At 44.7% G+C, this 20006-nt stretch overlaps 1 protein-coding gene across 2 annotated transcripts in view; it reads left to right on the top strand.

Moving 5' to 3' along the window:
- Positions 1-2913: 2913 nt before the first annotated feature.
- PLOD2 (procollagen-lysine,2-oxoglutarate 5-dioxygenase 2) overlaps positions 2914-20006 on the top strand; it is a 229774-nt gene continuing 212681 nt past the window's right edge. Inside the window, exon 1 of one of the 2 annotated variants that reach the window (XM_077290813.1) lies at positions 2914-3171. In XM_077290813.1, coding sequence (XP_077146928.1) covers positions 3051-3171 — 121 coding nt within the window. In that variant the 5' untranslated portion in view covers positions 2914-3050. The remainder of the gene's footprint in view (positions 3172-20006) is intronic. The other variant, XM_077290812.1, reaches the window with a different exon arrangement.

Genomic DNA, 20006 nt, shown 5'->3' with positions numbered 1-20006 from the left:
TTCCTTGCTTGCTGGTAGCTCTAGGGGGCTGAGTTTCTCCCCTCACACCGTTAGTTGGTGTGGGGGTTCTTGTATTCTCAGCGTGGATATTTTGCATAGGGTTTTTTACTGACTGCACAGTTCCCTATCTGTCTTCTGCTATCTAGTATTAGCGGGCCTCATTTGCTGAATCTGTTTTCATTTCTACGTTTGTGTTTTCCCCTTACCTCACCGTTATTATTTGTTGGGGGCTTCCTATATCTTTGGGGTGATTTCTCTTGAGGCAAGTGAGGTCTTACTTTCCCTCCAGGAGTAGATAGTTTCTCAGGCTGCGTCGAGATGTCCAGGATTTTAGGCACGTTCACCGGCTACCTTTAGTGTGTTGGTTAGGATCAGGTTTTGCAGTCAGTCCAGTTTCCACCTCCCTAGAGCTCGTGTCTATGTTCATAAACTTAGCTAGTCCGTTTTGTGATCCTCAGCCACTAGGATCATACCACCAGCCTAATTGGGGATTGACAGACAAGCGACAGCGGAAATCTTCATCATATTTCCACCATGCTGATCCCCCGTGGGCCTTATAGGAATTGTAGATGCTATCTAAGTATATAAATAGCTCAGAGCACCTCTCCGGGTGCTTCTCCCCCATAACGCAGCCTAAGACCGCAAAAGCTTGCAACCAGTTATTAATGGTTTTTGCAACTTTTGGCTTTCGTTCATACGTTTTATCACCCAATCGTCTCTCTCTATCAATTGAGTGTTGGTCCATGGAAACCAGGGACCATATATCGACGAACTCATTGGCCCAAATTTGTTCCTTGATGGCGCTGTCCAAGTGAGCCCCTAACGGAGGGACACCACAAAACAGGCCATCCTTATAAACGTCCGGGCGAGGAGGGAGGGGCTGCCTGCACAATCCTGTTGGTTGTAGCAATTTTGGGTTAACATAAATCCTGTTCCCTGTGGCCGCATTGGCTACTGTGTCTGAGAGGTTGGTGTTGGTTCTCTCCCCCCCCCCATGCCCCAACAAAGGGGTACTCACCAATTGGTGCACCAGCATCCGGACGGCTCGTGTCCCTTGCCCCGGGAGTCATCGAGCATTGACGCTCCGTGCGATGTATGGACCTATGACGAGAAGACTCCTGACTGTGCGACCTGCCTGAAGAACTACCGGATGAAGAAGGCGAGCGCCAACGCGAAGCTCTAGACCGCCTACTGCGCCGGCTGGACCTGGATCGATACGAACGCCGCTTGCTATCAGAACGACCGCACTTCCTATGTCTGCTTCTGCGGTGCTCTCTGGGTGATGACGATGATGCCGACGATGATCTGCGCACGGAGCGGATACCCGCACTCTGTTATCCAGAGCCGGGGTGCCTGCACCCTGAATTGGGGAATGAACACCGGTTGCCAACAGCGATAGTGGCGCTGGGGCGTTCTGATGTTCGACTACCGCCGCCTGAGAGGGAGTTATTTGCCCGCCCGGTATTTGCGAATACAGAGTACTAAAGATGAGTGGGTAGGATGGAAACTGCGACTCGCCCCCTATACTAGACTGGGAATATGCGCTGCACTGTCCGGGCGCTAATATTATGTGAGGTGATCCCGTATTCTGCTGCGCTAGTGCTGCCGTATCCCTGCTCCTGTCAGTATTAGCAGTCGCTTTCCCTGCGTTCCTTGATAGTGGAGGGATGCCTCCCTGCAGAACCTCAGTCTCCTTTCCTGCAGCGCCTGAGTCCTGTGACGAAGCAGACGTTCCCTGAGCTCCCCCCATGCTGTCTCCAAGTAAGTGCACAGCTCCGGCTAACAATGCTGGCACTTGCGGGCCTGTACTCCCTCCTAGTGCACCCGGGGCAGAAGGAGGTATAACGATTGAGTTACGCGGCGCCGACTCCTGCACCTCTCCCACCTGAGGTAATCCACTTCCTCCCACTGCACTATCGCGCCTAGCGCCCAAGGTAGAAGAAGCGCGCGCACGCGAATTGCGCTCGCTCTTTTTTGAATATAATGGCGGGCTCAGCCGTGCCGGAGGCCGGGTGGCTCTGTGAGAACGCCAACCCTCCGGCGGCACCGCCTGCACTATGGCAGGGAAGGAGTCGCTCCTGGTCAGCAAAGCTGCTAACCAAGCGCTGCCTTCCCTGCCGATCCTATCCCTCACTGAATGCTCCAGCGGGACCATGATCCGGCAGCCCAAACAGGTCCGGGTCCAGGGATCCGGATGTGGGTCCAGGGATCCGGATGTGGCTTCAGCGCTTCCCGGCGCCAAAGGCAGGGGATAAGCCCCGCCCCCTCCGCGGGGAGTTAACCCCATATTCAGTCTGGTCTCACTAAATGGGAGAACTGCTATTCTAACACAGGGGGAGGCGCAGCAGTCAGGGGACAGCGGCGTAAGCCGCAGTGTCCCAAAAACGCAGTGAATTTTCCAAGAGCAAATACGCAGAAGAAAAGTTGCAGCTTATTTTTGCACAAAAAGTAGAACAATCAGGGGAAAAGTATAATAGAAACACGTCACCACTTCTGTATTTATCACCCACTCCTGGTTTTGGCTTACACATACTGAGGTAAACTACTGACCAAATACTGAATGTGTGAACGTGGCCTTATATCGCCTGTACTTACATGTTTTTCATTCATTAGTGCAAACAGCTTATTGTTCAAAAAAAGAATATGCCGCATTACCACTAGAGACATACAGCTATGAATCCTTATCTTCTTTTCCGTCTCTATACTGATATCATGTTTTCATAGTTTCCTTCTCTCTGCTGCTAAGCTCTATCATTACAGCAGAACTTGGCAAATAAAAGCGAACAAGATCTGCGACAGCCCTGGGAATCCTCCCATCCCACCAGTCGGATGCTGCTTGTCTTTTCAGGGTATTGCACACAATCTCCCAGGCTCCCTGGTATTTAATTGCACGGTGGTCTATGCTGATGACTTAGCACCCCCTTCTTTCCCAGGCCAGGTCCCGTAGATTGCAATAGGTGGAGCCAACTCCCTCTCCAGCTGCTTGGTTCCCTCATTACACTGCACACTTCAGTCATTCTCTCAGCTGCTGCTACTCCACAGGAGGAGACATGCCTCGGGGCTATTCTCGGCTCCATCTCTTGGTATTATTAGTATGCAGTTACCTAATTGTGTTATCTCAGCTTACAAGAGCCACCGACCCTGAAGCAGAGCAGCCGGCCATTCCTACCGGTAAGTCCTGTGCCCAGCCTAGTGTGCCCAGCCTAATGTGCCCAGCCTAGTGTGCCCAGCCTAGTGTGCCCAGCCTAGTGTGCTAGAAACATCGTGGTGCTGCCTGCACAGCCCGGATCCAGGGCAGAGGACAGAACCATCGCTTCCAGGAGAGGACAGGGTTAAACATTAACTTGTGACATGGACTAAATGTGCACCATAATAACTGCTTGTGAATTGCTTGGATGCAGTTGTATAGTTACTCCATTACTTAGGTACAGTAGTACAAGAGACTCATTACTTAGGTGCAATGGTACAGGAGACTTATTGCTTAGGTACAGCAATGCTATAGGAAACATTGCTTAGGTACAGGTGTACTATAGGAGACTAATTGGTTAGGCACAGCAGTGCTATAGGAGACTTATTGCTTAGGTACAGCTGTACAGTATGAGACATTGCTTAGGTACAGCAGTGCTATAGGAGACTTATTGCTTAGGTACAGCTGTACTATAGGAGACTTATTGCTTAGGTACAGCTGTACAGTATGAGACATTGCTTAGGTACAGCAGTGCTATAGGAGACTTATTGCTTAGGTACAGCAGTGCTATAGGAGACTTATTGCTTAGGTACAGCTGTACTACAGGAGACTTATTGCTTAGGTACAGCAGTGCTATAGGAGACTTATTGCTTAGGTACAGCTGTACAGTATGAGACATTGCTTAGGTACAGCAGTGCTATAGGAGACTTATTGCTTAGGTACAGCTGTACTACAGGAGACTTATTGCTTAGGTACAGCAGTGCTATAGGAGACGTATTGCTTAGGTACAGCTGTACTACAGGAGACTTATTGCTTAGGTACAGCTGTACTATAGGAGACATTGCTTAGGTACAGCAGTACTATAGGAGGCTTATTGCTTAGGTACAGCAGTGCTATAGGAGACTTGTTGGGTTTCTATGTAAGGTGTTAGACAGTGATTCATTGAGCATTCATAGCCTAATAGCCCCAGACACTGTGCTGTTTATTTAACACATTCCCCTGCACGTACACACATTCTGCTCCCCTCCATCAGCCCATTTAATGCTATTGATGTCACATTTCGAGTTTCCATCCAGGTTGCATGCCAGCTCTGTATATAAAGCATTATGTGTGTGACTGTATAAATAATATTAACGCTGTATCCTCTACATGGTAAATATGTGTAGACCCACCCTTGTGAACTTTCTGCATCACCCCTTCTGCTAATATTCTGCTTAAAGACTTGTGTAGATAATCTGCCCGAAGTGATGGGGTGAATATATATACACTCATAGATGTCTTATTGTATTAGTCAGGATGGGTCTTTGTTCTATAAGTCAGGGACTGCTAAAATCAGGAACAAATTCCAGATAGCAGAACTTGACTTTATCTGACTTTTGTGCACCCCTGGAGTGAAATAGCAACGTAGATGTACCTGCAGTCCTCTGGATCACTGTGATCCCATAATGATTACCGTATATTGTGCTTCAGCCCTGTAACATCTGTACATGTATTTAATAATACTGAGAACTTGGCCGCTTCATTGCTACAGTTTGGGATAAAGCCAAAATTTACTACAATGGCCACAGTATTGGGGCTCACTCACCCCATCATATAAATCCGATGGTATTCAGTGGCTTGGTGCAGATGACTTTTTTTTTTTCACTGACAGAATCTGTGAAAAAAATCATAGCATACTGAGATTTCACTTGGAGAATAAATGGGTGTGAGAAAAATCGGATGCCATACGAAGCCACAGTAAAGCATCCAATTTTGATGGATACATTACAATTCTGTAACACAGGAAACTGTAAGGGTATATTCCCACGATCAGGAACTGCTGCGGGTTTGATGCTGTGTATTTATGAAGCATCAAACCCACAGCATCCAGATGTTATCGCATAGTGGATGGGATTTCTAGGAATCCTATGTCCACTATGCCACTGTGTGCCTGCGGATCATCCGCAGAGATGGACATGCGGCTCGTCTCTCCAGACCGCAGCATGCCGATTTCTATTGCAGAGACACTAGTCTCCGCAACAGAAATGACATAAATAGAAATGTATTGAATGTGATAAATCCTCACCGTTCAGTGAGCACATGCGAACTTACCTGCATTCAGTAGACGGCAGCGCCTTAAATACTGCAAACATACGCTGCATCCAAAGCACTGCTACTTCCAGATCATGGGCACATAGCCAAAATGGTCCTGTAAATGATTGATAGCTGCTGGGTAAAATAACTGTATACAGACAGCACACGGATGATAAGTGAGGAAAAAGTCCGACCGCTTTTCTGGATAAGACTCAGGCCCATATTTTCATACTGTCGTGAGACCTTCGCCTCAGGCTAGAACTACACACAGCGTTTTTGACATCTATTTTTTTTTGTGTATGGTGTTACTGCAGTATTGTTGAGAGGGGTTTTTTCATCTTGTGCGGATAAATGTTACCTTATAAAGTTCATATTGCAATGTTTTTGTTTTTTTTTTCTTTAATGTAGTATTCTCTAAATATGCAATTTTTTTTTCAGGCATTTTTGAAGTCCTTTACCAAAATAACACTACACAAAACTATTACCAAAAAATCTAGTAAAAAAAATTATAAAAAGCTTGAAATCCTTCCAGGTTTTGTTCCAGGAAAAGTCATTGATAAGGCTAGTTTCACACTAGCGTTAACTGCAATACGTCGCAAATGCGTCGTTTTGCCGAAAATACGCATCCAGCAAAAGTTCTTGCTGGATACGTTTTTTCGTCATAGACTATCATTAGCGACGCATTTGCGACGCATTGCAAAACGTCGCGTCCGTTTTGCGACGCTTGGGCGTGTGGTAGCAGACCGTCGGGAGAAAAAAACGTTACATGTAACGTTTTTTGCTCCTGACGGTCCGCTTTTTCCAACCGCGCATGCGCGGCCGGAACTCCGCCCCCACCTCCCCGCACTTCCCCGCACATCACAATGGGGCAGCGGATGCGTGGGAAAAATGCATCCGCTGCCCCCGTTGTGCGGCGGAGACCACGCTAGTCTCGGGAACGGCGGCCCGACGCACAGCGACGGGTTGTTCCCGACGCTAGTGTGAAAGTAGCCTTAGACACCTATTTTGTGACTGATTTAGTGTTCGGTTTTCTCTATGTAATGTCCATGTCAGTGGTAAAGTAAGGCCGGGGTCACACTTGCGAGTGTGATGCGAGAAACTCATGCATCAATATCCGGCACTGCCTCCGACACTCGGGACCGGAGTTTGCGGCTGCATAGAAATACACGCAGCGGCACACTCCGGTCCCGAGTGCCGGATATTGGTGCCAGAGACTCGCGCGAGTTTCTCACATCACACTCTCAAGTGTGACCCCGGCCTAATAGTAAATCTATGTTCACATTTTCATTCCAAGTACTGAGAAAAACAATTTCTTTTGGACTCAGATCAATATTATTCTACAAAGCTGTGCAGATGAGCATTTTTTTTTTTCCACCGGACGAATCTGCCTGATAATAAAAAATAAATTGCAGCATGCACTAATTTCTGCCGCATGTCAAATGAGACTCGCATATCTAAATCTGTGTGTGCAAAAAAAAAAAAGATGCCATACGGAACATCCGTAAAGCATCAGTTTTCTTTACAGATACATTGAAGTTTGTAACTGAAGAAACTATTAGGTCTTGTAAACTGTGTTCTAAAATGCTGATGCTGTCAGACAATTGTTGTCTACGCTCATGTGATGCCAACATTAGGTTGCCTTTTCTTGGCCGCCCTTCTTTCCCACTTGGTGTTGGTTTACACTCTGGGTAAATGTATCGTCTATTTTAATATAGAGAGCTGGCTGTAGAGGATGTATTTATCCATCGTGTAGTTGCGTTCACCACGGGGATCTTGATGAGCACAATCGGCTGCTGTGATCTTCAGGAAGTCGCTCATACTTCTAGACTGTATGTACTAATGGCCGATGAACACGACAGGCCTCTCTGAGTAGCGGAAACACTAGGGCTCCTGCGTGTAAATACAGGTCGGCGCAGGAAATTGGACTTGGTGCTAATACAGCTTAGATGACTTTTGCACATGGCTATTAATCTACAGTCTGATTAGAGTCAGTTCTTGTCTGTTAATGCTTTTAAACAGTTAAACTGATTTCTGAATAAGATCCTTGTGGGAAAACACACAGTAAATTGCAGGAAATGCATAAGAAGCTGGCTTGGCCATTACCCTCCGCCGGTGATACAGTGTTGGCTTTGTTAGTGGAGAGAGCGCCTGGCACTAACTATCTTTTTAGTGCAGGGATACAGTTCTAGATCTGTTTGGGATGTTTCCTTTTACGCCTTCTTATATCTCAAGTGTTCCCCTTGAATTCTGGATATACACAGTGGTCTGTAGCTCTCTCCTTTATAACATAAAAGTTTTCATTATGCTCCTATGTCCTAAATGTGCACCATACATAAGCTGTCCAGGAGAAGACTAGTGACTTCCAATTAGTCATTCACTATGTGAGATTAAACAGAAGTGACAATATATTTGCAAATTTCACACTGAAATGACATTTAAGGACTAAGTCCTCATTCAGACAGCCACTCTTCCATATATATGGAAAAAGAAACACAAAGGACCAGTTTTCATGAGTACTGGATCAGATTTTCATCAATGTTTGGTTGGTGTGTGTCCATTTTTACTATCGGTGATTATAAAGTTTCTCCTACCCATTACAATGTTAAAAATGGAAAGTGCACAGATGGCATCCGGTTGCAGTCTGGGATTTTCACAACCTATTTAAAGCTCATTCAGGCGTCTGTAGATTTCTTTCTGATATTGACCCGCAATGGGTGGGCTGGCGGTAGGGCTACCGACCTGTGAAATATATGAAGCTGTCACACTCGGGTCGGGAGAGCTGCAGACAGTCCGTGTGTTGTGGTCTGAGATCATAGCGATTGGTATAGACGTCTAAACGAGCCCTTACTTGTGTGGGAAAACTGTGGCTCGGCTCAAAAACGGACGTGTCTGTGATCTATTGATTTATGTTTTGGACATGAGAAGAGCACCATAGATTCTAATTGTGTAAAATGAGTACTATATGTGAAAACCATATATAGAACGTGTATGTGGAAAAACTAACACAACCTTCAGAAAGTTTTATTTTGCAGAATCTGTATCACTCTTGTCCGTAGGTCGTTGGGCTTTAAAGCTTAGTCTCATTTACCAGAACAAAGTTGCAATATTGGATATTTCCCCTCGTCAAATGTCACCATGTTTCTTAACAAGGATAGAAAAAATTAGCAAATAAAACAATTGAGAGTTGGACACCTTTTCAGACAAACAAATGCATAATATTCACTGTTTGGTTTCATCATGGAGCTTTATCCTAATATCTAAACATTAAAAAAAGGTTGGATTTTTAGAATGTCATCAAAAAAGATAATTTATTTCAGTTTTTCAATACAAAAAAGTGAAACTCATATTATACATACAAACAGAGTGATGTATTTAAAGTGTTTATTTCTGGTAATGTTGATGACTATGGCTTACAGCCAATGAAAACCCAAAATTCATCTCAGTAAATTAGAATAATTAACAAAAAACACCTGCAAAGGCTTCCTAAGGCTTTAAAAAGGTACCTTAGTCTGTTTCAGTAGGCTCCACAATCACGGGGAAGACTGCTGACTTGACAGATGTCCAGAAGGAAGGCAGTCATTCACTCACTCCACAAGAAAGTAAATTTTGCATTTCATTGGGAAATCAAGGTTCCACAGTCTGGAGGAAGAGTGGAGAAGCACACAATCCAAGCTGCTCGAGGTCTAGTGTGATGGTTTGGGGAGCCATGTCATATGCCGGTGTTGGTCCACTGTGTTTTATCAAAACCAAAGTCTGCACAGCCGTCTACCAGAAAATTCTAGACGTCTTCATGCTTCCCTCTGCCGACAAAGCTTTTTAGAGATAGAAATTTAATTCTCCAGCAGGACTTGGTACCTGTCCTCACTGCCAAAAGTACCAATACCTGGTTTAAAAACAACAGTATCACTACGCGTGATTGGCCAGCAAACTCATCTGACCTTAACCCCATAAGCTATGGAGTACTGTCAAGAGTAAGATGAGACACCAGACCCAACAGTGCAGATGAGCTGAAGGATGCTATCAAAGCAACCTGGGCTTCCATAACACCTCAACAGTGCCACAGGCTGATCGCCTCCATGCCACACCACATTGATGCAGTAATTGATGCAAAAAGAGCCCCGACCAAGTATTGAGTGCATTTACTGAACATACATTTCAGTAAGCCAACATTTCAAATTTTAAAATCCTTTTTCAAGCTGATGTTATAAAGTATTCTAATTTACTGCCAAGGGAAAGGCAATCCTTCAGCCATGGTTCCCTAGAGGTTTCCTCCACATGGGGTTTTTTCCTCTCCTGAGCACTGTAGGATGAGTCTTTGAAAGTCAGAGTTTTGCTAAGTTTAGTCCCCTTAATGCTTTTTTAGGGACTTCTACTTTATAAGTTTACAAGAGTGATTTATGAAAAAAATTATAAAAAAAGGCTAAAAGTGTCAATTGTGACTTGGAATTTATAACCCGTCACTGCTTTGTAGTTTAGCAGTCAGGTGGAAGTTGCAGACAAGTTAAGGTGGACACATTTTAACTAATAGGGGATGTAAAACTTCATGGTGGTGAACAGGCTCGGCTTTGGTGGCCAGCCTCAAGGACACTGTAATGGTAACGTCAATCAGGGGTGGGAACGGTGGTTAAGCAAAGGAGTGAGGATAAGGCTATGTTTCCACGTTCAGGAAGCCTTCATGATTTGCTGCGGATTGGACGCTGTGTACAGCCGCAGCATCCAATCTGCAACGTCCAGATGTTACAACAAAGTGGAGGGGATTTTTTCAAATCCCCTCTCCACTATGCGTGCAGGGCCGCATCCGGCGACCCTGCGTAATCGGTCATGCGGCACGTCTTTATAGACCGCAGCATGTCTATTTATCTTGCGGAGACGCTCTGTCTCCGCAAGATAAATAACCCAGTCTATGAATATGATGCGGTGATTCCACATGTGTTCAATCAACACATGCGAAATCACCGCACATACAACAGGGATCCGTGCTTTGGGCGGAGCGGGGTATCTATTAAGGTACATAGCCTAATAGGGTCATTGGTGCCCTGATGGTTTACTGGCTCTGCTTGAATGGCAAGCCAGTGCATGCCGCCCCTTTATGTCTGTCTGTCCTGGTGCTTTATGTCAGACAGCTGGGGATATCACAGTAGTTGTGGGTCCCAATGTACTAGCACTTCACCTGACTCCTACTGTGATTGTTTTAGTCCTGTGATTTTAAATAAAGCTGTGGCCATTTTGACAGCCAAAATTAATGTTTTTTTGTGTATTTATTCCAGTGTCTAGGTTTACTGTAGTTATGGTTGTTTTACGGTGGTGCGAGGGTCCGTCCCATATCCAAAAGTCATGCATTTGGTGTCCCTTCTCCCAGAGGTGTATTTTCCCAGCTATTTATCCTTGTTATCTTTTCTCTTCCTACATGTGTCTAAGTGAAAAGAATACCTAAATTCCTCAGTAGATCTATAGACCTGCACTGTGCATTCCCTTACATATAGCTCATGTACATTAAATTTGCTGCCAAGAAGTCATAAAATGGAGCATAAGTTTCAGATTTTATTTCTCCTAAGTAGATTTTTATTTTGAAGATGCTCCAAGTTTGCTTAAAAGTATGGTGTTTAATATCCTTATATTTTAGGTGAAGGACATTCCAAGGATGTGAGCATATCTCATGCACTCTTAGGTCTCCTATAGTTCAGTAAATCCTGTATGTATCATTTGGAGCATATGGCTTACCGCTCATAAGGTCTTTGTGTTTCTCCAGTCAACTATGTTGCCAGACAATGTCACCTTGCTACTATTGTAAGTTCCATGTAAAAACTGCTTTGTATGAACACAGCGGCGTAGCTATGCCCAATCCATCTTCTACTTCTTCCTTTGTTGACCTTCACTTTTTTTTCAAGTTTTATATTGGAAGCCAAAGGTAAGTAGAAACTTTAGTATACACACACGCAAGTAATTATTGTCTAGGAAAAAAATAAAGTGCTCATTAAATCGGCTGATTCTTACCTGTTCATTCCTCTGGAGAGTTAGAGCTGATGCTCCATTGCTTCTCCTGCTATAACAAGTAATTAGCATGTGACCACTGCAGCCAGTCGGTAATCACATGACTTTATTGCTAGCTGGAGAGCTCTCACGTTATGCACTTTTTTCACAATTTGTTGAGGGTAACTTATACCAACTTGCATCCTGGGTGATTGACTTAAGATGTTAACAAGTAGATGGCACCTAAAACAAAACTTTATCTGTCAGGACTGACCAGTTTTTCATCTCTTTAACCCTTTACGCTAAGCTCCATAAAGCTAAAAAATATTCCAACCTTCACAATTCCTGTCTTTTAGACGATTCACGTTCAACAAAAGTGCTATTGAAAGTGATTAAAACATTGCATGTACCCCAAAACTGTATCAATAAAAATGATGCAAACAGTCCTGAATCAACAAAAAAAAAGTTACAGATTTCAAAAAAATGACAAACATATAAATCAACTTGTTTGGTATCGCTGTATTTGTCCTGACCCGAAAAATATTCTTTTGGCAGTTAATTTTTACTGCTCTATGAACACCATAAAAATAAACTTTCCCCCACTGAAAAATAAAAGGGATTAAAAAAATTGCTTTTTCTGTTGCCATTTCACTGTAAGTGTGTTTTTTATTTTTTGTTTTTTTTTGTTTGTTTTTTTTTAATCCAGTTTCCTTTTTATATTCGGTGATGATTAGTGGTGTGATTCAAAACTATTTGTTGTCCCACGAAAGAACAAACAAACATATGACACTTTTGGAAGAAGGGAAGGAATAAAATAAAGAGTGAAAATTGACAGGATTTAATACTACATGCATATTTGAGAAGTCATCTATACATTAGAATGTTTGAGCAGATATGGTATATACGGTTTTATATGGTTGAGCAGAAATGAAGAGCACAGCTGGTGGCCAATATCTTTTGAAGTGTGAGCACATTGATTAAGCTTGCAGGATGTTGTTCTTGAAGTTTCTAGAATTTGACCTTGTAGAAAAGTATTCAAGAGACAAATTGAGCTCACATAAAATACTGTTAGGTTAAGGTCCTACAATGAATTTTTGACTATGCTTATTTTTCTATTCGCCACGACAGCACCCACTGAGAGAGGGGATCCGCCCCTAGGAACAGGAAACCTACAGAGAGATAAAAGGGGCGGCCCCCCCTCGCTCCTCAGTTGGTTTCCTGTTCCTAGAAGGAAGCCCACAGAGAAGATCTCTGTAGACACTGAACAGCGGTGTCTGGAAAAAAAAAAAAAAAAAAAAAAACTCGCCTGGACGCCGCCTGTACGTCTCTGCTGAGCGGCAGGGGCTCCAGAGCGAGTGGAAGCAGAGTCGAGGATTCCTGCTGGTTCCCTCCTCGTCTGCAGCGGCCAAATAGTGGGGCCTGCAAAGTCCAACGATCTCCCTGCTGGGACATCGTTGTGGAAGGACGACCATGGCGGTATGGTTACCTGGTCAATCCCGGTCTGGAAGGTGTGGCACGGAACAGCGGTGGCTCCCCCCGGTCCCTCAGGTACGATGTGTGGGGTTGTAATGCCGGAAAAATGCGGCAGACGCCGGCGCATGCGCAGTGCGTCCGGAATCCCGGATGTAGTATGGCCGACCCCAGGAGGTCGGCATTGCATTTCCGGGGTAACCGCCATCTTGGATTCCTCCTGGCGGTGTTCGCAGGTGTCCTGAGGCAGGTAATGAAAAAAAAAAAAAAAAAAATGGGTTGCAGCTGCTGGGGGGCTGGATTGATAGGCGCACTATAAAGGTCCGATAGGAAGGGAAAAACAGTGCGCATTATGTCGTCCCACGAGGAAGTCAGTGAGCACCCTGTAGAAGAGCCACAAAAGCAAAGTGGTAATGCTGCAAAAAAGAATAGTGGACACTCCAGGAAGAGTGATTCCACTGAAAAATCAGGAAGGAGATCATCCCGTTCCACATCCCAGACCGGACGATCCACCCAACAATCGGTATAGTATGCTTCAGAATGTTTGGGTATTCAGCTCCTTCAGAGCTTACATTGGTCTCCTCTGCTCATGTCCCTATAGGCAAAAAGCAAGGAGAAGACCAAGCACAAGCAGTGTGCTATATGTATTGAGCCCCTGCCTGACTCTTATTCAAAAACGTTATGTCAGGCATGCATAGATAATACCCTGCGGCAGGAGGAGTCCGTTAAAATGGACGAAATACGGCTCATGATTCGGGAGGAACTCCAATCGTTGAGTGGTGGTCCCTCAGGCAGTGTTGAGAAAAGAAGTAGGAGAAAATCCTCACCTAATGCTGACACGTCGGCGGAAAGTGGGGAAATTGATTCAGACGTCTCCCACTTGTCTGGTTCCTCAGATGAAGAGGAATATGTCTGTTTCCCGACTGAGGGAGTAAATAGTCTAGTTAAATCAGTGAGGAAAACGATGGGGGTGTCGGAGGTTAAAGAACCCCAAACGGCCCAGGAGGTTATGTTCGCAGGTCTATCTCAGCGAAAGGGCCACGTATTCCCAGTAAACCAGACTATAAAAGACCTCATTAAAAAAGAGTGGAGCAAGGGGCAGAAGGGGTTTACACCAGTATCCTGTAAGAGACGTTACCCCTTTGAGGACGAAGATTTAAACACCTGGACTAAAGTTCCAAAGGTCGATGCGGCTGTCGCATCCACTTCCCGCCGTTCTTCCCTACCAGTGGAAGATTCAGGCTCCTTATCTGATCCCATGGATAGGAAATCGGATGCACTATTGAAAAAATCATGGGAGGCCTGTGTCACTGCATTTAGGCCGGCAATATCCACCACATGTACCAGTAGATCTATGCTGGTTTGGTTAGACCAGCTGGACCAGAATATCAAGAGTGGTATATCTAGAGAGAAATTGAGGGCAGCCATCCCCTTAATTAAGAGCGCTGCGGCATTTATATCCGATGCCTCCGTGGATTCTCTCCGCCTGGCGGCCAGGACAGCCAGCCTCGCAAATACTGCCCGCCGAGCCTTATGGTTAAAGAACTGGAAGGGGGATGCCCAGTCCAGAGCCAAGTTGTGTGCCATACCCTGTCAGGGTGAGTACCTCTTTGGAACTATTCTGGATGAGATACTCACTAAGGCGGGTGAGCGTAAAAAAGGTTTTCCTAATCCCTTTGTTCCTGCTTACAGAAGGGCATTTAGGAGGCCAGCATTTGGCAGAAAGGGAAGCTTTAAAGAGCAATGGAGGAACAAAGACTTCAGGCAGAAAGGCAATTTATTTAACAAACGTCCCTTCAAACCGGCCGAAAAATCCCGGGAACCCTATTCCACCAGTGGGCGGTAGACTACTGGGATTTATCAATCAGTGGAGAGAAATAACTGTTAACCCATGGGCCATAAAATTAATATCCTCAGGCCTCACCCTAGACTTCATCCGAAAACCTCCGGATTCCTTTCGGCTCACCTCCCTAAACTCCAAACTACAACAAGAAGCATTGGAAGTAGAAGTTAAGTCCCTTCTTGCAAAACGGGTCTTAATAGAGGTTCCATCATCTCAATCGGGGCAGGGGTTCTACTCCCCCTTGTTTCTGATTACAAAACCCGACGGATCCTATAGAACTATTTTCAATTTAAGAAAACTAAATATGTTCATAAAACCCACAACATTTAAGATGGAATCCATTCGATCAGCCATTAAAAATTTGTTCCCTAACTGTTACATGGTAGTACTTGATCTCAAAGATGCCTATTATCATCTTCCTATACACCAGTCGCACCAGCAGTTTCTTCGGGTAGCAGTAGTTATAGACGGTCAAGTTCGTCATTTTCAATATAGAGCAATGCCCTTTGGTCTGTCTATGGCTCCTAGAGTCTTTACTAAGTTACTTTTGGAAGTAATGTCCTTCCTACGATTAAAAGACACATTGGTCATCCCATATCTGGACGACCTACTAATTGTGGGGAAAAATTTCTTACAGTGTGAGCAAAGGTTGGAGGAGGTGGTATCCTCTTTACAAAGGCTGGGTTGGATTATTAACTGGGAAAAATCCAGACTCCAACCCGTCACTTGTCAGAAATTTTTAGGTCTCCTCTTGGATTCAGTAGACCAAAAATGTTGGTTGCCTGATGATAAAAAGCATTCGATCATTAGTAAGGTAGATTTAGCTATCAAAAATCGTTATATGTCACTGAGAAATGCCATGTCATTGTTAGGTTCACTATCATCATGTATCCCTGCGGTTAAATGGGCTCAATTCCATACCAGGCAGCTGCAAAAATTGGTATTACAGGAGGACACAAAAAATAGGGTACATTTAGATCGAACAATTTTCTTAACGACAGAGGTAGTACACTCCCTTACATGGTGGTTAGATTGGGGAAATCTATCAGAGGGGGTACCATGGGTCATTACCCCTTCTTCCATAGTGACAGCAGATGCTAGTCCGGAGGGCTGGGGAGCACATTTTGATGATCAGGTAGTTCAGGGCCTTTGGTCCAGGTCAGAATTAGCTAATTCCTCTAATGTAAAAGAATTAAGGGCTATATATTATTCCCTACTCCACTTTCTTCCCCAGCTACGAGGCTCTCACACAAGGGTCCTCTCAGACAACACCTCGGCAGTAGCCTATTTAAATCATCAAGGAGGTACACGGTCAGAAAATCTTATGAAAGTCTCTTCGGACATCATGATGTTAGCCGAAAGTCATCTGTTGTCCTTGTCAGCGGTGCACATCAGAGGTATAGACAACTTTCGTGCCGATTTCCTCAGTCGCCATACCCTTCATCAAGGGGAATGGATGCTCAGCAGAGAGGTTTTCCGGCTGATAACAGACCGATGGGGCGTGCCACAAATAGACCTATTCGCAACAAGGTCCAACCGTCAGGTCAAAACATTTGCTTCCCTTTGCAGACTGGACAACCCCGACATATTCGATGCCCTTCAGGTGCCATGGACATTCGACCTGGCCTACGCATTCCCTCCATGGAATCTATTACCTATAGTAATAAGAAAAATAAGGGAGGAGGGGGCAAGAGTTCTGTTGGTAGCCCCATTCTGGCCCAAAAGGCCATGGTTCTCCTGGCTCAGGGCGATGTCGACTACAGACCCTTGGATCCTGCCTCAGACCAAGGACCTGTTGTCTCAGGGACCGTTTTTCCATCCTCGGGTAAAAGGCATGAATCTGACGGTATGGAATTTGAGAGGCACTTACTAACTCTAAGGGGTTTTTCCAGTGGGCTTATAGATACTCTTATGAAGAGTAGAAAGCCTTCCACTACCCAAATCTATGTCAGAGTTTGGAAAAAATTCCTTCAATTTCATACTGCACAACTTTCCGCTGAAGTTCCTATATTTGCAATATTGGAGTTCTTACAAAAAGGACTTGAATTGGGACTGTCTGTAAATACTCTAAGAGTCCAGGTTTCAGCTCTAGGAGCCCTCTTTAGTTATGATGTGGCGGGAGATAGATGGGTTTCTCGTTTTATATCAGCATGTGAACGTTCAAAACCTATTCATATACCACAGGTGCCTCAGTGGGATCTATCTCTGGTCCTAGATGCCTTGACACAAAGCCCGTTTGAGCCGCTACATGAGGCCTCATTAAAGAACATCTCGCTAAAAACAATACTGTTAGTAGCGTTAGTATCCGCTAGAAGAGTGAGTGATCTCCATGCCTTGTCTATTGACCCTCCTTATCTATCCGTGACATCTGATAGAATAATTTTAAAGACGGACCCTTGTTATCTCCCTAAGGTAGCCACTAGTTTTCACAGATCCCAGGAGATCTTGTTACCTACCTTCTATGAAGACCACTCGACTCCAGAAGAAGCCAGGCTTCATACCCTAGATGTTAAGAGAACTATTCTAGCCTACTTAGAAAGGACTAGGGACTGGAGGAAGAGTAGGGCTCTCTTTGTCTCTTTCCAGGGGAAAACCAAGGGTTCCAGAGTTACAAAGAACACGCTATCACGCTGGATTAGAGATGCCATAATCCTGGCGTATAAAGCTGGAGGAAGAGATCCTCCAATGCATGTGGGAGCACACTCCACAAGAGCCGTGTCGACCTCCTGGGCAGAGAGGGCGAATGTGCCGATAGACCTTATATGTAAGGCTGCAACCTGGTCTTCACCAAACACCTTCTATAGACACTATAGATTAGATCTATCTGCTGCTTCTGACCTAACCTTTGGGGTTTCGGTTCTTGATTCAGTTAACCCACCCACTATATAGTCTCTGAAAATCTCTCAGTGGGTGCTGTCGTGGCGAATAGAAAATATCGGATTACTCACCGGTAATGCTCTTTTATAGAGCCCACGACAGCACCCATTCGATTCCCTCCCTTTTCTTTATTTAGTTGCACGTGGTGTCTTAATAGGGAGATGTATATGATAGAGTAATATGATATGAAGTTGTAAATATGTATATATGCCTAAACCTGGTAAACTAAAAAACCTGGCGGCGGTTCCTCCTTTTTCTCTGTAAAACAACTGAGGAGCGAGGGGGGGCCGCCCCTTTTATCTCTCTGTAGGTTTCCTGTTCCTAGGGGCGGATCCCCTCTCTCAGTGGGTGCTGTCGTGGGCTCTATAAAAGAGCATTACCGGTGAGTAATCCGATATTTTGTTGCGCCAAAAAAATTTCCTATGATTACTGTGTCTTTAAAATCTGCAACATGGCAATTTATCTTGCATGTATTATGATTTTTATATGTTCCCCCCCCCCCCCCATAGAATTGCATAGTTATTTCTATACTTGGGTTTTCTCTGGCAGTCCCATAGTCCATGTAATGGAGCAGATTGATCATGTGCACCTCTGTTCTATTCAAGACAGAGCAGAAGTCCTCAGTGCTCAGGGTTCCAGAGATCAAATTTGGGATCACATCTGGTCCCTGCTGTTGTACCTCTAGCGATTAGCAGGCTATCCCTTATCTTTTGGATATGTAACTTTTGTTGTTTTGTAAATAATACTACTTAAATACACTTAATAATATAAGTGATTTCGCAAAATTTAACATGCTATTTTTAATGACCACTGCAGTCTTCCAATTATTTAACCCCTTCATGACAAGCAGTTTAGTACCTAGTAGTAGTAGTAGTAGTAGTAATAATAATAATAATAATAATAATAATAATAATCTTTTTATATAGCGCTAACATATTCCGCAGCGCTTTACAGTTTGCACACATTATCATCACTGTCCCCGTTGGGGCTCACAATCTAAATTCCCTATCAGTATATTCCAAACATGATTTCTAGCTGGTCACCGACTCACCAGCTTTTGGAAGTGTTCCTTAGGAATCTTAGCCTTGCTAGCAATCACCTAGAGTTAACTTATATTCTTGGTGGTCCAAAAAGTTAAGAGCTCATTGCATTGCACAAGCAAGAATACAAAAACATAGCAAAGGCATTGAATGTTTCCAGAGATGTTGTTGAAAGCATAAGTTCAAACTTGGTTTCCTTTTTCTGCCACTTCCAGGTAATGTAGTCAGTGTTACTCTATCGTTTGCCTTCAGATTCCTGAGAAGCAGCGCGGATAGGAGCACCTTGGGCCCACCAGAGAAAATCATTCTTGGGGCCCACTATGTAGCTACATAGAAATAAATACAAGACCTCCAATTGTGTGGTAAAACATGCTAATATCAGGGTATAATATAAGGTAGTACATGTCTTAATTATGTAGCAGGGGTTGGGGTTACCCCCTCATAGAATATAATGTAGCCCCTCTCATGGAATACAATGTAGCCTCCTTCACAGAATATAATGCAGCCCCTCATAGAATATAGTGCAGCCCCCCTCACAGGGTATAATACAGCACCCCACAAAATATAATGCAACCCCCTCATAAGGTATAATGAACCCCTCCTCATACAGTATAATGCAGCCCCTCCACACAGGATATAATGTAGCCCTCTCAGAGTATAATGCAACCCCTCATAAGGTGTAATGCAGCCCCCTGTAGAATATACCGTAGCCCCCTCATAGGGCATAATGCAGCCCCCCTCATATAGTATTATGTAGCCCCCAGAATATAATGTAGCCCCCTCAGAGAATAATACAGCCTCAAACAGAATATATTGCAGCCCCCCACAGAATATAATGTAATCCCCTCCACCTCCAGCCCACCTCCGGGTCCCAATGCAGCCGCTCCGGATGTGCATGCGGACCGTGTTAGCCTCAGCCTGCGGCTAACACTGCCCGCTATGTGAAATGAGTACCCACTCCTCTCCATTCCCATGGGGTCATGGGGAAGCATCAGTACTAATTTCTCTTTGGCAGCAGGGACAGACTCCTGTCTCCAGCTGCTGCTCAGCTGACACCTGGTGGGCCTCCTGACTTGGGGAAGGGGGGGCATAGCTGCTGGGAGTGCCACTATTAGTGACACACAACTGGCTGGGGGCCCCTGGAGAAGTGGGGGCCCTAGGCAGCTTCTGACCAGTATGCCAGCAGGTGTCAGTGCCTGGGCCCACAGGAGAACCCTCTGGTTCTCCAGTGGGCCAGTCTGATCCTGCTGAGAAGGCAGCAGGTCAAAATCCTTAAGGACAAGTGCACATAATCGAGAACTAACAGCTCTTTGGATGTAGCATGTGTGTAACACAGGTACTTGGATTCAGTGACAGACGTGCAGAGTAGGTGTTAACTATGGTTTTAATGGTACAACAGAGATGTTCTGGCAGGGAGACAAGTGAAAAAGGGGATGCAGGGTAAACAGTATATCTGCTATTCAACTATACAGTCTTTGGTTAACAGTTTCACTTATTGTGGCTCTGCAGCCTGTCACTTGCTGAAGGTTCCGTGGGTAGCAGAGTG

This window comes from Ranitomeya variabilis, chromosome 2, assembly GCF_051348905.1.
Source record: "Ranitomeya variabilis isolate aRanVar5 chromosome 2, aRanVar5.hap1, whole genome shotgun sequence".
NCBI lineage: Eukaryota > Metazoa > Chordata > Amphibia > Anura > Dendrobatidae > Ranitomeya > Ranitomeya variabilis.
Note: the sequence above shows the minus strand (reverse complement) of the source record. Positions and strands in the feature narration are given on the sequence as shown.